General features: G+C 35.6%; 2 protein-coding genes across 5 annotated transcripts in view; both read right to left on the minus strand.

Moving 5' to 3' along the window:
* LOC118269957 (17-beta-hydroxysteroid dehydrogenase 13-like) overlaps nt 1-18,510 on the minus strand; it is a 157,936-nt gene that overhangs the window by 59,340 nt on the left and 80,086 nt on the right. The gene's annotated exons all lie outside the window — the stretch shown is intronic.
* LOC118269846 (oxysterol-binding protein-related protein 1) overlaps nt 1-18,510 on the minus strand; it is a 78,042-nt gene that overhangs the window by 7,711 nt on the left and 51,821 nt on the right. For 2 of the 4 annotated variants that reach the window (XM_050698611.1, XM_050698610.1), the window contains exons 2-3: nt 18,116-18,352; nt 269-489 (exon numbers count right to left, since the gene is read on the minus strand). In XM_050698611.1, coding sequence (XP_050554568.1) covers nt 269-489; nt 18,116-18,150 — 256 coding nt within the window. In that variant the 5' untranslated portion in view covers nt 18,151-18,352. The remainder of the gene's footprint in view (nt 1-268; nt 490-18,115; nt 18,353-18,510) is intronic. The other 2 variants (XM_050698612.1, XM_050698609.1) reach the window with 2 other exon arrangements.

Here is an 18,510-nt window from a genome sequence, read left to right on the forward strand (position 1 = left end):
TAATATACAACATTTTGTCTTAATTTGTATGAAATGTATGTTCTTTAAAAATACTTGTAGGTCTTACTCTCCAAGTGTGGGAGAGCCACGCTTCGGCACATATGGGTCGGCTCGACGGACCTGTGAGTGAGGTGTCTTCCTATTCCCCAGTATTCCCCAACAACTCTTTAATTCCTAACACCCAAAGGTCGACCACGCACTTATAACACCTCTGTTGTTTTGGGTGTCCATAGGCGGCGGTGATTGCTTGCCATAAAAAAAGCCTTACCAGCAATATACTCCATCCTCGCCACAGGGTCGGTTTGCTCCGACGCCATGCGCAGCAGATGGGCATACTCCAGGTACTCCAGCATGCGCTGCAGGAAGGACAGTGGCTCGTTGAACACCACCGGCATGGTGATCTTGGACAGCTCTTTGCCAACGCAGTTCTTCAGCACAGACCAGAGGGAGAAGTCGCCGCGGCTGAACTGAGCCACTGGGAGGGAGGTTCTGTGGACAATGGATAAGAAATATGAGCATAGGAGAATAGTCTGTCTGGTGTTGTTTTGAAGTCTGTATTGTGTAATTGAAAAAAAAAATTAAGAGTTTTATTACCTATTATGTTCTCGGTTTACTAACGTAACTGTTTGACGAGTACCTCGACTAACGCGGCTCATGAATAGGGTCTCTAGTATGGTTTGAAACTAGTCGAGTTCCTCGTCAAACAGTTACGTAAGTAAATTGATAATATAATAATTAATTTAGTATATCTCACGAAAGTTATAATAAAATAAAGACTTTGCTGTGATATGTTTCGTCGAGTTATTTTTTAGGCATTATTGCCATTAACTCGTGTCGGTTTCAGCTAGATAACATAATATAACCTCCAACAACACAACATGTATACCATTATCAAAATAATCTAACTTAAACTATTCTGTTCCTACAGGTACTGTAAATTCTTGTCAACAAACTCCAACTATCAACATAAACTACACGTTAAAACCGAACACGAGGCGAATACCTTCTCAGTTGCTCGTTCGTTAACTTTCCAATTATTCCGTCGACGGCACTCACTTAACTTTAAAAGCTAAACAACTGACTCGATCTCAACTCGTTAGCGGCGGCAGTGAACTATCGACAGACCTTTTCTTTGAGCTAGCTTTATAATACTAGTGTTCATAAAATAAAAGGAATGGCTAAAAAGAAAATTAACACTTCAGTGGGGTGGTTAGTTCTAGTTTAGATAAAGCAGACATGACAATACGAACTGTGAGAGGCTAATTGTCAATCTGAACTAAAATGAAACGTCGACTAAAACCATTGAAGCTAAATAAAAAGTATCGTCACGATTTTTGTCTCTAAAGGGGTAGGCAGAGGTGCACATTACGGCACTTACTTCCACTGTAGAAAGTACACCGAATTTTCACATTTTTTGTTATAGGTTCCATGTAATAGGAGATGAGCCTATAACCATATACTGGACACAATGCCAGATTCCATGCTACTACTGATAAAACTAAAAACTAAAAAGCCCAGCAATATTGCGCCCGACCCGGGAACCAAACCAAGACCCTTACCTGCCAGTCAAACTTACGACCACTTGACAAACAGTCCGAGGCAATGAAACTAAATCTTCTAATTATTGCGACTTGTAAACATAATATCTAAACATTATCCTTAAAGCCAAGATACGCTTCAATTCAAACATTATCTCCCACATTTAAAACACAAAGGAAGTACACAGAATCTTCACCAACCGAACATTAATTCCGATCGATAGCCACAAGCCACAAGCCCACAATGACATCATCAGTCTACATTATTAAGACAGTACACTCAGTTCTTGGACTGCAGTAGCTATTAAGTTATTAATATTCCAGACTCGTTTGAAACGATGGTAATAATTACACCACTTTTTGTATAAAAATAGCTTATTGCCATCCGTGTAATAGTCTTCATGAAGTCACTAACGTCTTCATAATGCGTTCTTTCTCATAAAAATTTGCAGAACGTGCTTTGATGGGCTGCTTGCTTAGAATCATAATGTGGTCTTGTAGGTCAGATGGGGATTATCTTAATTTCTCTTTTGTTTTTGCAATGAGTAAATTAAGGGATACCCGGAGCTGTGGACCACTCGTACCTAGCGGGTTACCGCGGCTCTGGCTCGAAAAGAAGGAATAGGAACGGAGTGGTTTTTAGGCAATAAGAGTCTGTCACTCTCGCTTCACCCAAGGCGGGAGAAGTCATTGGACTGCTAAATAAAATATCAATATGTACCTACCTAAGGCAAGCTTTCCTCGACTTTACTTCTAAATCAATATTAAAAACGACAGCCCAACTAATTACTTACCTTTTCAAACGTACTTCAATAATACCCATTCTGTCATTTTTATACAAATCTTTATAATAGGGTCCTACAATGTTCATTTTCTAAGGAGTTCTTAAGATGAGAGTGTATTTACCTAACAGTTGCTCACATGAATAAGCACGACCCGAGGAACATCACTGAATGAACAGTTGAGTAAACTTGAGTAGGCACTCTTCAAGTGCGGTCCTTAGTTTGCCGTTGGGATAAGGAAAATGTCCTTTTTGTTATGACATTACTAACCTTGACGACATCACGCTAAGTGGGTTTGTAATTGTGTCAGGTGGTGTTAGTTATGAGACCTGAAATTGTGTACCTAATAGTTTGAATAGAAATAGTAAAATCTCTGAATCTCTTTCTCTCTCTCGTTAGTTATTTAGGGCCCTTTTCCTGTCAAGCGTTGACTCGTACCCGCGCGCGGATTTGGTCTGCTTGCAAGCTGCACGCATCCTATGATTTCATACATGTTTTTCGTATAATGCAGGCATCACGCTTGGAGAATGCAGATTGAGATTCACCCGCGTGTTCACTATTCATATTGTGTCCCACATTAGGGGACGTCCATTAATCACGTGAGACTCAATTGGGGGAGGGGGGTTCGACAAAAATCACGAAACATCACAAGAGGGGACGGGGGACTTTACTAAAATATCACGTGTATTTATTTTTTCACGCTAAGTGGGTTTTTAAACCTTAAAACGGGGTGTAGTGTTAGAATTTGTCACATCCTCATAAAAGAGTATGAATAGAATTATAATTATGCATTTCTAAACTTAAATCAATTTAGATGATATCTCTGTCGTTAGTTACTTAAGGCCCTTTTCTGTATTTCACGCGTGTTGTTAGCCCCACGCGGGTTTGATCACCACATGTCACCAAGGGGGAGGGGGGCGCAAAAAATCGTTGAAAAACATCACGTGATTAATGGAGGACCGCTTAGCTAGAATATTTTGTATATCATTTCACTTACGATTATACCCGAAATTTTAAGACAAAACTCATTAAAACAATAAAAGTCAAAACAACAACGTATTAGTGTTTAGGTTTTGTACAAAAACATTTTCTAATTTAGACAAAAGCCATTAATAATGAATGGTTAACGTTACAAATGGTTGTTCATTAGACGTTTTTTATCGTAAAGTAATTATGAAACAAAGTTGGCGTTAAATGTTCGTTCGGTCGGTTTGTTCGTGACCTCATTACGAAGGATACAAACAGATTATAATTGGGTAAACTTAATCAAAGCTTTAATGAATACTGAATTAAAACTATATTTTGTAAAGATTCTTAATTTGTGTAATACAATAAATAATTCAATGGTGTTAAATCCCGGGTTATCAAAGTCAAAGTCAAAGGATTTATTTGCTAATGAATACAGTTACATACAAGGTGTTACAAAATGCTACTTTCAACTTTTGAACCTGACTAATTTCAATGAATGCACATAATTCATAACTATGAAGTCTGGAAATACCTTTTCTTACCTAACATTAAAGGTTATTACAAACCTAAAGAGCACCTACTCGGTATTGTACGGGCCTGAGAATAATGAGCAAGAGTAGCTCGCCACCCGACCAGAACTGGCCCCATGAGTACGGCGCGTTGTGATTCGCGTGCTCCACTAACAGCCATCACAACACCGCAGATGGAGCCCAATGGGCTGATGCCAGATGCGGAGCCGTGAAAGACCAGATGGGGGTTGTTGGGATCGAAGTTTTTAATCAGTTAGGGTCTGACACTCCCTTTCGGCTTACTTAAGACGGGAAAAGTCATTGGATGATTTTCCCCTCAAAATAAGAATCTACTCTTTATTTTATCACAAACAACAGAATCCATCAGTACCTATAATAATATAGATTTATTTACTAAAGACAAATAGTCAATGTAAATAGTACTAAACCCTCTTTCATGTTCCAGTAACTCCCCCGGGAGAAGATAAACCGAGTGCGAGATTATTTAGACATTTGTCGCGCGTGACTGCGTGACGCTAGCGTAAATATTTTGTTCACGTATGAAGTAAAAACATAAATTCAATTCAGTGTTACAGAACAATATCTGAGAGAGATAATAGTTCACTAGTACAGTATTCTATAAATAGATACGATGAATAAATATTAATTTATTCTACCGAGTATTTTATTCTATGTTCAGGCATCAGAAATTAAATTCATTTCTGATCCCTGAACATACCAATTTAACATTAAGTTTTAATTTTTAGCTTGAACAGAACTAAATTGTAAACGAAACTTCAGTAAAATAAACATAATAAACCTTTTCATACAAAATCTCTAAAAATAACATAAACCTTTTTACCCATTGTTAAAGTATTTGCTCTCAGAATAATATGAGCAAACACTAGTCTACACGCTACAATTTAAGCTAACCTTGCCTTGCCTGTTTGCTTTTACTTTTGTCCAATAAATGGTACTCTCCTAACCCTAAAGCTGCAAACATAAGGGTACTATCGACCCACGGAAACCAGGCCAAGGGCGGCTTAGCTGCGAGTCGCTAAACCCCCATTTGTTGCGCTGGTCTTAAAGTCCATGAGAACCGAAAAAGTCGGTGGAAATTAGAATGAAGTGTCGGCACGTGGAACGCTGAGGGTCAGGCTAATATTTTACTGAGAAACTCGTCTGTCAATAATAGATTTGCTGTCGGAAACCTTGATTTAAGTACCTACTTCATTTCCATTTTCATCTTTAAAAATGTCTTGTTATAAGTCACTGAGGTTTTGTTCCAAAATGTAGCTCAACAAAGACAAAGTAAAAGCATAATTATCACACAAACCAGAAAATAATGTAAACTAAATAAACACCTACACAGAAATATTGAAAACCACATTGAACTGACGTACCGAACATTAATTATAACAACGGAAAAACAATACGGCTTCGACTCACAAATACGAAAACAAGAAACGGGAACAGTTTAACAAAATCCGAAGCAATTAAAACTTCAAAATTCTAAACTTATCGGCGCGGGTGTACCAAAAATCTAATTTACTTGAATTAAATGGAGTTGTGTTCCCATTTTATTTTAGCCCAAGGCCAAGATTCAGGGATAACAATGAAATATGAATTGGCGAAAGTTTGTGATCCCGATGAAAAGTTGGCCACCCATAATAAACGCAGTGCGAAGTAGGGGGTCCCTGCGACCCAAGGTCGTCGGGACACGATCAATAGCGGTGCCTTGGGACCCCAGCTGTTTGCATCCAACAAAAGGATCACAACATACTGTGTGTAGGTATAGGTATAGGTAGGAACAAAGCTTTTAAATCTCTTCATTCGTATTTGATTGGAGTGTTTTTCTCGGAAAAGAAAGGGAGGAAATATTTGTTTTGTTTTGTAAAATAAAACCTACCACAGACTTGGATTTACAGGCCGAAGTTATTTGTTGTTTGTTTTATCCATAGTTTAACTATATTTTTTCCAATAACTTTTACTATGTAGACAAGTAACTAAGCAGATATTTGGGCCATGACACGGTTTATACATGCAGTGTGGCGGTAAATCTCCTTCTCGCAACGAAACTTATACGGCTTCAGATTACCCCACAGTCTTACAAAGTTACAGCCGGGTTTGGCATCAGAGACCTTATAAAATTACGTGGATAATTTCTGAATTGCTGCGAAGATTTATTACAGTCCAACCATTTATCACTTCAGGACACTTTATCTACTACTAGCTTTTGCGCACCTGCAGCTTCTCACGCGTTATATCCGGAGTTATTATAAATGTACACCTTCCTCTTGAATCTACCTATTAACAAAAACCTCGTCAAAATCTATTGCGTAATTTTTAAGATCTAAGCATACAAACACATAGACTGTGGAAAGCGACTTTGTTTTATATTGTATTCTTAACTAATCGTTTTTTTAGATCCAAATAATAACAAGCGAACTATACGGTACTTCAATACGAATTCATATAATTAAGAAAAAAAAATCGAATAGAAAGACAGGAAAAGCGATATTATTTTGTCTTTTTTATAAATGAACCTTTCATTACGTTTTATGGTATCGACCGACAATCTGTGGCAGATTCAAGTGCAGTAGGGTGGAATTAATGTATGATTCGCTGTTGAACGTAGCTCTGTTATGTTGTACGAAACATAAAATGAAATGGGACATTTTATTGACTGTGATAGACTTTTGTTTACATTCGAAGTTGCAAAACTGGAGTTAAATTAACTAAAAATCACGGTTTACTCACGTATATTAATGGAGAAAAGCTCTATTAGTTTCGAGTCACAGTCGAACTCTTCATCATGAGCAGCGTGCGCGACGTCGCGTCGCCGCGGTTGTGCAATTTTTAGTTAATTTAATATATCTCACGATATTTATTATAAAAAAAAAAAACTGAAGTTAAAATGGAAAGTATTTTATGACCAATGTAAAATGTGCAAAACAAAATTAATTATTAATGTTACGTTTATGCTAATTGATTTCTTCTTAAAACAGACACCAGAAAAACAAATCAAAAATGGTTTCTAAGAATGTGGGCAACATTTTCACAGCATAAAACCTCTTCATTTGCCAAAACAAATTAATAAGTAGAACAAACAGCTGACGAAAATTGTACAGAGAAACAACTTTGTCAGCAACTCAATGTTGAAGGCTTTTACAATGAAATGTGAAGTGTCAACACAAAGCGTGGTGTTAATGTGGTAGGCACATATTAATTAAATAATGTACGGCTGCCATCGTTGACGTTAATTAATTCTACCACAAAGGCAAAAGGAGAAATTATAATTATATAACTAGGTGTTGGTTTATTTCTCGTTGTTATGACTGCTTTGCTTGTAGTTCAAGATTTAGACTTAAGACTATGAATGTTCCGAGAGTACAGCGCGTCGCCTCAAAGAGCCTTTGGTACACCACAGATGGGGCCCAGTAAGTCTAATGCCTGACTCAGAGCTGCAGACTACCTAGCGAGTTAACCGAGGCTCTGGCTCGAAGAGCAGAGTAGGAACGGTTTTTAGTCTGTAAGAGTCTGACACTCCTTCTCGCATCACCCAAGACGGGAGAAGTGATCGGATGATTTTCTCACCTCAAAAATTAGCTATGGACGTTCTCTACAAAAGAGGTGTTGCCATAATCTCAGCAGGTAAAGATCGTATTTTAAAAAGTACGTTTATCACAGATACTGTCCGATCTCTGTCAAACGTGTAGTCTCTTAGTCAGTCATTATGAATGGTATAATTATCCTGTTCTTTGTAGTTCATAAAAGACAAAAGATTTTCACAATATATATGACAAAGGTACAAAGGGCTCTACTAATGAACGTCATGAACGTGTAAAATACACCACTGAACAGAGCAATAAATGTGTTTGAAATCTCTTTGAACATCACTGAATCCGAGAAACCAAAAAATCTCTTTGATTTTGTAACAAATCATCAAACATTTGTTTCTTTTCTATATTTAGAATAGTATCCATAAATTAGACCAAGCACGGATTGATGAGGGTTTATCCGACTCAGATCGGACCGGACGCTGGACGAAAAAGGACTGTCCTGATTTTATCGAGAGAAATCATGGAGTGCTTACTTAAGGGAATTTACTTTTATCCGAGTCGAAGATAATGTCACATTGTTTGAAAAAGATTGGGGACGAAAGTTGGTACAGAATTATACCTTTGTGACTTACGATCATAAAGTTTTTAACCATCTTTGACCTTTTCTTGCTATTAGCTCTTGATCATTTTTTTCTTAACGACAAGTTTGTTCCCTTTAGAGTCGTATTCTAAGATGTGATAATCTGATTTGGTCTACTGTGTAATTGTGCCCTAACAGTAGCAATAAATGTATCCTTTACTGCTTACTTTTATCATTATACATTAGGTTTCGAGCCGGAAAAACATCAGTCTGAAAAAGCCAGATCTCAAAAAAATTACAGGCATCTTGTTTATATATTTAATTATTCTACAAACAAGCCAGTAAAAAAACTATACCCTATTATAAAATACACAGACACGACATAATCCTACAAAATGTACCACCAGCATAATAAATAACACTAGAACAGAAATGATTCATTGCTCGCAGCTTGAAGCCTCGACAGCTCGACAGGTCGACAGCTGGTAGACTATTTAATTCAGAGCTCCAGCCAATCTCGACGTGAAATTGATTTACGTCAAGGTGTTGCAAAATAATTATTACATTGACGTTCACTGGCTGCGAAACTTGTCACAATTTAATTATTTCGCTGTCGTTTGTCGTTATTATGGATATATTTTAAGCCATTTTTATTCGAATCTTGTGTGTGTGTGTGTGTTGTGCTGGTATTTTAATTGTGTTTAGGTAGTTTTGGTGGGTTAGTTAGTTTTTGTGATTTCTGTACAGTAATAAATTACAATTTATTGTTACAAGGTTACGGTATGGAATACTGTGGTATTAATATTGTTTAATAATGCATTAGCATTGTTTCTTCAATCCTTTGTAACTAAAACGTCAAAACACAATAAATGATAGTTGAACTTTGTCCAACAATTATTCACAAAAAGCCACAACTAACCAAGTAAAATGGAATGCTTTAATTAAAACCAGTGGCGTATGAATTAATAATACGAATAATAAATCGCTCTTTTGCATAAATATGCATCATAGTAAAATGTGGGTGTATTATGTGCCAACGTTTTGAATGCAAAGTAAGTACTAGAAGTTGCTAACTATTCCCACGCTTCGCTGAATGCTTGGAAACTTATCCTGCCCCTGCTAAAGTAAAGTTGTCGATGGATGATTAATTGGTTCTTGATTACCCATACTATAACTATACCCAAGATCTATCTTAATTTAATGAAGTCAATCCTTGCTTGATTATTTTTAATATCAATTGGTGTGGTTGGTTTACACTTCTCTAATTGAACTTCATTTTTTGTGGGGGAAAATCATCCACTCACTTCTCCTGCCTTGGGCGAGGTGTGAGGGATGTCAGACTCTTACTGACTAAAAACCCCCCAGTTCCTACTTCTGGTTTTCGAGCTAAAGCCTCGCTAGATAGTCCGTAACTCCGCAAAACTAACATGAAACTAAAATTAACTGTATCAGCGGTACTTACTTTATTTGAGCACAAAAGTAAAGCCAAGAGTGGCGCCACTGTCGCTTTTGGGGACCCTTTAGATATTAAAGTCTATTCTAGTTTAATAAATATTCAGACTTGAGCACCAAATAAACATCGTTTATAGACTTAAATGACAAACAAATACATAATATACATAGCACTAAACTCCATTGACATTTGGTACAAGAAAAAGACCTTCTTAGCATACGGTCTTTAGAGATTCAAATAAAACTGTATGAATAATGGAGTAGGAACAACGGTTCTATTTGGAAACTCATTAATATTGGATAGAATGGTAATACGGAATGGTTTTCTTCTTTTCCAATTATGCTAAACTCATAGGCTTTGGAAGGACTTTCAATTTCTGCGTAGTTAGTTAATTTTTGTCAGATAATGGACATAAAATGGCTGTTAGATGTTTTAAAATTAAGTTTTATACTTGTATTAGTATTGGTGGCTACCGAGCTGGTTTCAGTCCGGTTAAAATTAAGACTCTTTTATTTAAAACTAGGTAAAGCGCGATCTTTAGGATGAAAAAAGGAAGAACCCCTAAAACTAGGCACTCTTTGAAAGTTTCCGCTATTGTCACAAAAAAACACTGAGACAATGAACAAATGAAAAGTAAATGACAATGCCAGAATCTCTATAGACCTTTGCCCCACCAAAAAATATATCGTACAGGCATGCCAAATGTAGCATTCAATTGCTGCTCTATTAGTGATAACTAAAAACATGATTAAAAGCCTTTAGAGCTTGCGGTTTCTATATAAATCTAAGAACAAAATATTACATTTAGGTTAGGTACCAGTTTAGATTCATTGCAGTTATAATGGTAGAAATAATTAAATTAAGTGCTTTATATTATTACAATGCTATCATAGGGGGTTTATATGAAAGGAAGGAATGTCATCACCAATATCACCTTTAGTAATCCTACTTTTAATTCATAGTCATAACGAAACAACAATGTAAACAGAACAGGCAGAGCGAATGTCAAATAATGACTTTTTGGACGTAACTGACAGTCTAATTTTGCGTTTGATCTGATGCCCTAAGGACACGGAGGAAAATAGGACTGAAAGAGAATAAAAAAATAAATTAACTAACAGTATGTATTTATACCAAATTCATATTAAAATCAGTACACGTTGGTATTAATAAATCCTTTTTCTAGTGATATGACTCTTTGTGTTACTTTTGCAAGCGTACTAAGAATACGCACATGGTCGCGATAAATGACAGGAAGTAGGCCTTGGGTTTTTTTAAATTCTTTTTAGATCTAATTTTTATCCGCAACTTTATCAGAATAATAATTAAGTAACCAAGGGTCTTATTTTCATTGCATAATATTGATTAATTTACATTTCTCGTACATTGATGAAATCTAAGTGGGGCAGGATCTGGCATTGTCACTTATATGAGCTTACCTCATAAATTACCTAATTAATAAATAGAAGAGAATAAACCTTACATACGAATAAATATACAAAAGATCATTTGGCCTCGACTATTTTAAGAAAACGATTTTAACACACACATATACAGACGTAATCTTTCCGGCGATATTACTACACCCTTAATTCGCTAGGCAGCAGGCGAGATATAATGACAGAGACAGTCTAATTTGGCGTTTGATCTGATGCCCTAAGGACACGGAGGAAAATAGGACTGAAAGATAATTTTAACCTAATTTTTTCTTCATTTTAGTCGTTGGCAGAATAGGCACTCTAGTGATGTACGAAATAAATTATCATAGCTATTTACCTGTACTTGTCAATTAGTTCGCTTGTAGTTCAGTACTAACCTATTTTGAACCGCTTTCAGTTTTAGATATTGCCTGAATAAATATCACACTTTTACTAATAAATTTATAAATAAGATAAAACAATACAAACCTCTATCTGCATGACATATGGAAATAAAATAATTACAAAAAAAATGCACGATGGGAAATTTAAACACGTAATGTTACTGAACAACCAGCTTCCATACAAATTAGATTAAACCATCCCATAAAATAGAATATCATCGTCCTTCTCGCCTAAAATGTAGAAACGGGTTTAGATGGCAGATAGCACCCACACCCAATTTTCAGTGGTTATGCTATTAGTCCCTCGTAATAGAGGTTCAGCCTATTACTAATATTATATTTCGGTTTAGAAATTGGCTCTTGTGATACTGAAACTTATGAGGTTATTAAAATGGTATAAAGCGTATAGAAACTAAGAAGTTTTATCATCATCAACAGCCTAAAAGAAACCTCTACTGACTAAAGGCCTCTTCTTACACGGAGAAGGTTTGAGCATTAATCACCACGCTTGCTCAATGCGGGTTGGCATTTCAAACTTACAATTATAGATTTTTCTCACGATGTTTTCCTTCGCCGTTAGACTGTGGTGTCTAAATAATCTTAGAAAGTACATATAACTCGAAAAAATACAGTTTTGTACATTTCCGTGGGCAGGTTTCGAACCCGCACCCTGGTGCATGAGAAGCGAGCGACTTAAACGTCCGAGTCATCACAAAATTTACATAGAAGTTTTGTTCAATCGTATATATTACGAAATAACAATATAATATGTTTAGTTATAAAGTACCTACACATATTATTACTTAAACAGAAAATTGTCTCTATTAGATTCTTCTTATTAAAAACCTACATAATTCACATCTGACACCATCTTCAAAGATGGACTGTTTTTAATCAAATGCACGTCTCTGAAAAACGATTTTCATCTCTCTCCTCTTAAAAATAAGGTTGCAAATCTCTACATCATTCGAATGTAATCTTCTATGCCATTGACCCTGTTTCTGAGGTTAGTGAAATACATCTTCAACTTCATTTCAAGTTACCTCATCTCAATGAAAGTCATCTTTGTCAGGATCCATCAATCATGTCCTTCATTAATCCTGAAAACTTTTCCTCTGATTTATTTTTCAATCAATTCGTTGAATTTACTTCGCGTCCTTTGAGATTACGTTTGAATACCGATTTTCAAGACGACATTTTAGGTTAAATTTTCAGATCGAAAAACAACTTCTGAATTTTTAAAAATTTGCTCACTCTTTATTATTTTGATGTCATTTACATATAGGAGAGCCATGCTTTGGCACGAATGGGCCTGCTGGACCAGAATGATACCATGGCCTCACAGAAAACAGATGTGAAACGACGCGGCCTAATTACTCCCTTTCCAAATCCCCGATTCCCCAACATCCCTTAAATTTCGAACCCCCAAAAAGCATTTGCAACGACTTTGATATTTCGGGTGTCTATTGGCGACGGTGATTGCTTACCATCAGGTACCATCTGCTCATTTATCGGCTTACACCATAAGAGAAACATACATTTGCTTACACGTTGAAAAATAACATCGATCGAAACCGAACCACAGACTGCCCATAAAATATTAACGATCAAGCATTAAGTACAAAACCGAAATATTGCCTGAATCCCAATCCATCACCCTTTTACTATGTAATCTGTTGAAAACCTACCTTACTTGAGTGCGCTTGAATAATGTAACACGTAACATGTTTTAATTATTATTACCGAAGCCCCGGTGCCCAAGGGTACGATCAGGATCAATACGGTGACCTTGAAATCGGTTCCGAACGAAAAATAAGGTTAGGGCCAAAACACACGTGACAATTTTTATGTTGATCCCCGGATTGAAGTGCATTACTGGTTTTGACGGTGTTTACTGTTTATGTTCGAATAGTAAAATAATAGTCGGTGTACCTACATAGAAAAAAAATAAACCGGTCGAATTGAGAACCTCCTCTTTTTTTGGAAGTCGGTTAAAAAGTTAAGTATTAATAGTAGTTGTTTTGTTAAGATTATTTTTGAATATGAAGTATTTGAATTACTGTTAATTAACCTCTAAATAACTTCCTAAAACTTTTTAATTATTTCTATTTAAACATACATTCATCTAAAAAGTGATTGCGGCGCCAGTGACCACTTTCAAAAGCTACATTTCCTTACACGTAGCTTTAATATATTTTATGGTATTGAAAAGCAAAGGGAGCTCTTAGCTGAACAAAAGGTTGTATGAAAATGATAGATTGGTTTCGGATGAAGGGAATTTTAGCTGAAATGTTTCCGAATATTTGTTTGGAGCGTGGGTGTCGTATCTGCCAAGATTGGCTCTTTTATATTCGCGTAAGATGAGGTGGTAAAATGTATCAATATTTTATGTGCCACAAAATTTTATGGAAGCCTGAGCTGATAAATAAAGGTAAGAAATGATTGTACGTAGTTTTCAGCTAATTAATTGAACTCAGAGTCTTGAATCGATTCCTTTGTGCATCATTCAATAAATTCTGCAGCCTAACATAACAAGATAAATCGAATTAGTTTTAGGCATAATAAAGGTAATGCACTAGAGAAAAATAAAATAAGAAAATATACTGATTGATTGCTCTCAGAAAATCGACGTGAAAAAATGCTAATGTTGTGTTTCGTTGTGTGAGTGAAGTTGCCGGAAGCCCAATTACCACCCTTCCCAAACCCCGATTTTCCAACTTCCCTTAAATTCCTAACCCCCAAAAGGCCGGCAACGCACTTGTAACACCTCTGGTGTTTTGGGCGTCCATTGTGGCGGCAATTGCTTACCATCTGGTGATACGTCTGCTCGTTTACGTATATCATAAAAATAATTTCCTTATAGATTATTATTTATCATTTATAGACAGTATCATAGGTAATCAGGTTGGTATTCATCTAGATCGTGCGATGAAAGTAATGGTCTATTAAGGGAAGCCATCAATTGTCTATGGAAAGTTACGAGGTCATTAACCAACAGGTAGACAGACATTTTGAAGGAAATCGTGAAACTTTTTCAATAAAAGTAAATTGGTTCTGTCTGAATTTTATGCGTAGTTCCGTTTTCTTGTCAAGACAGTCGTTTGTGTGATTTAGTAGAGAAAAAAATGCGTGAGTGAATTTTTTTATGTATATCAGATTAGATTAAGGTCATATTAGTCTAACAGGTATAGGTAACTATCAATTTGTAGGTGGGATAAATTGAGGGTTCGATCTTTTAGACATTTAAATAAATAAATATCAAGATAAAACGTGTACACCTACAATCTACCTAGCAACCCACCTAGACTCTACACAAAGAAGCTGGTGAACGTATTCATGAAATTCATAGACATCACTTTGCTACGTACAACAAATTGTATTATATGTATTCATTATATTCAAGACATAAATTCAAATGTCCCATTCCATCTCACAAACAAAATAATAGATAGAAAATATATTATTTCGTAGCCTTTGTCGTAGCGCTGCTACGCCGTAGCTCGTAGCCTTTGAAATAAAATGTAACATGTAGTATTTGTACAGCTACGAAAACCGACAGCTTAACGTTTTGTCGGAGTAACGGATAGCTTATGTAAAGTCGGAGAGAGGGTCTAGTCTCACAAAGGAGTCTTAAAAAGGAAGTTATTCAGGCAAGTGAAAGCGATAACAAAGGTTCTATGTGTATTTCTTGAGAGCCTTGTTAAATGTATTGGGTGAACGGGTTGCCAGAAGTGTAGGGTCTTATATGGGTACACTATCTTTTACACAGGATCTGAAAGGGTTTACATACGTATGTAACATCATATCGTTGTACTAATCTTGATGTTATTCATTGAACTGCTATACTTTTCAACACTTAAGTATTTGATGTAACATTGCCAGAGCCTGAGCTCAATTCAAAACTCCCCATTACTAAGAATTTCAAGATCAGAATTCCCAAATATAATACAGAGCAGTATTTACTTGTGTGTGTTTCAATAAGAACGACCCACATATACTTACCGAAGCACTTTCATTGATGCCACTGGAGTTTGTAAAATAAGTTGTATTTTCAACCAACTGAAGATATTTTATCGTAACTTCGTTTGTTTATCTTGGTAAATTAAAGATAACAGTCCTAACTTCACAACCCACACACATTGTGTAATCAACTGAAAACTGAAAAGTGTGTGTAGGTGTTACTTGATATTCGATTACAAACAACTTTCTTAATTTACTAGAACTTTTGTTCAGTAATTTTTGTTTAATATTCTCTATTCTTTATTTTAATTTAATTTAACTTGTGACCTCCAGATTTGTTTAGAGGTTGAAATAACGAAATCAGAGGAGATTTTTAGTTCGATAGCTGGATCCAGCTAAATATTAAGGCAAGCCACATGTAATTAAAGAGTCTGACACTCACTTTCGCCTCGCCCAAGGCGGGAGAAACCATTGGATAATTTTCCCCCTTAAAAAAAGCCACATGTAATGCCCCAACTACTGCAAGCGTTCAAAGGCCACGGTAACCACTCACCATCAGGTAGGCCGTGGACTTCCATGCCACTGTCGCGGTATAAAAAAATAGCACATTTGTGTTATCTAGAACTGACTTGAAAGTTAAATTAGAAAACATTTATATTCATAGTTACAATACAATAAAATTACAAATTAATTTGATATTTTTGTTATTATAATTGCAAATTGTGATAAGTACTATTAATATATTTTATACTACTTACTGATTTGTTTCGTTAATATACATTAATCAAGTTGAGGTCATTTTCAGACCAAACCATAGCTGACTGAAACCCAATTAATATCACAAACCGCAGTTTCGACACGTAATCAAATGAAGTGGTCAATAGGGATGATGATGGGGTATGAAAAGTAAAAATCTATTTAGTCCGTCCGTTAGGTAATGAAAAAATATTACACACGGTTTTTTTTCTATTTTGGCATATAAGATAACAAAACTTAGATAAAACGAATCGGTGGGAGGCTACGTCACTATCCAGTATAAAACGTACTCAAAAGTGGCCTCACACGATATTTCAAATAGATAGCTATCTTCGAAAGTATTTATTTCCGTGAGAAAATAAAAAATACGTGTCTAATATTTTAAAACTATCTACAAGACGGACATTAAAATAAAAATTAGTCATCTACCCTATTCCAGGTCCGGTACAGTGTTATTGAGTTTCTCAGAAATAGCTAGATGTTTGTGCGTCAATCACGCTGAAACTACTGAACGAAGCCTCAAAGGCTTGATATACAGATTATCAGATACTTTTTATCCCACCATTTAATTTGGTTTTCCAATAAAAAATTGTGCTCGTCTCGTGAACGGAATTCATGCATGATAGTTTTACAATTTTTTTTTTCTAACTCAATCTAACTTCGAAACGAGCACGTAGCTTCACTGTCAGACAGACTGACTGACGTTTAAAAAGGATTAATTGAAAAAAATGCTTTGAATTTGACCCTAACTAGTTTATAAATACACCGTCACATTCTTCTTTGACAAATAACAAATGTTGTTTGTTTTTTAATACGAGTATAACACAAATTGAAATACAAACTAACAAAGCGACTAGTTAAATATTGACCACAAAGTTAACGTAACAGTTAACGAGCAGTTATTAAGCACAAGGTAACGTGTTGTTTAAAACTTTATGCATTCAGTATAGCTGGTACTTAGCCTGCATTGCGGTTAGGTTAGTATAAAACAGTTATCAAGTTCTAGCCAACTTATTTTATGTTAGTATATATTGTATAAGTAAGTTGAAGTTTGACTTCGAAACATATTGTAGTAGAATTTTAACTCTGAAAGTAACTATTGTTATGACGTAATTTTATAGAATCAAGTAACTACTCGACTCTGTCAGGGAGAGTGCTTAGCATAAAGCATTACGATCTATCCTCTGACAATCTCCATTTGACAATATGTACAGTGTCTTATATGAGACTATACCAAAGTTAATAAATTATGTTCTGTTAAAGCTATAAGCTACGTTGTAGTGGTTACACACCAAATAATCGTGCGGGGGTGTAGGTTGTATGAACCTACATTAAATCGTGAGGCGTGTAGAGCAAACATTTCATCTATACAGTTTTAACTAAATCGAAGCAAGACTAAATGTGGCTGTATGGATCTATGATTTAACTGCACAGTCCAAGTGTACAGTTTACTCGTAAGGTCTGTAGCGTGCATTAGATTAAAAAAGTCATCAAAGACACACATTAAACTCTTCGTAGGTTTAAGTCTTTAAGTTCCTCAGATTTAGTTGAGCAAGGCATCGAATTCTAGGACTGCAGTTTTGAAGACTAATTAGAGTCCATCACTAAAGTTTGAGAAGAGCGTTGCATGGCAGATCATTAAAATGCAACTTGAAGCCTTGCTTAATTGGAGTGAGCTTCCAATCCATTGTATGCACGAAACTTCACGCCTTTTGTTTCATGAAGGCTTAGACAGAAACATACTTAGAATACATTAGGATATCTATACCGTACTCATAAATAAAACTGGAGTATCTGTTTGTAATATTGAAATAGCCATTTTAACAACTTATCTGATACGTACGACACATACACCAAAATATATATTTTTAAATTTTTTCTGTCTGTTTTTTCGGACTTATCTCTGAAAGCCTGGGCCGATTTTACAGGAACTTTTACTAAGTCCGTAATCCACGCGAGTGAAGCCGAGGGCATCAGCTAGTATTCCATATGGGACTCCATGTTGCTATTAATATTGATTTGATTGTCTTGACAATCTATAGGAAATCTAAAATGCTCTTCATTCTTACTACCATTTTATCCAATTTTTAAATCCTGATTTTCTTCAAACCCTTAATATAAAGGTAATAAAAATACAAAACCTTTATCACAAATACATTACGTTTAATAATAAAAAAACTTACCTATATTTACACTGCCTGTCAGCATTATCTTCCATCTTACACCTCCACTCCAATCGGATGGCTTCGGCCTTTTCCGAACACACCCGATGATAGCCGAACACTTACGAAGAGAATCACCGTTGAAGTTCAAACACTGATCACTACAATTACTTTTTCTACTGTTTTAAACACTATTTTATATCCATTATTGTATTCTGTCTTTGTTATCAAAGTTTTTGTTAGTATCTAGTATTGAGTCTTTGAATAAATAAAACAAATTTATTAATTCAGTATTTTTGCTATTGTAGATGTACTGGCTCTGGTTATGTTATATGAAGATTGCCAACTACAGTTCTAATATGCATCACAATATACTTCTATTAAACGTTTCCTTCCAACCATATTGCCCACAAGAA

The sequence above is a fragment of the Spodoptera frugiperda genome, chromosome 15, assembly GCF_023101765.2.
Source record: "Spodoptera frugiperda isolate SF20-4 chromosome 15, AGI-APGP_CSIRO_Sfru_2.0, whole genome shotgun sequence".
Lineage (NCBI taxonomy): Eukaryota > Metazoa > Arthropoda > Insecta > Lepidoptera > Noctuidae > Spodoptera > Spodoptera frugiperda.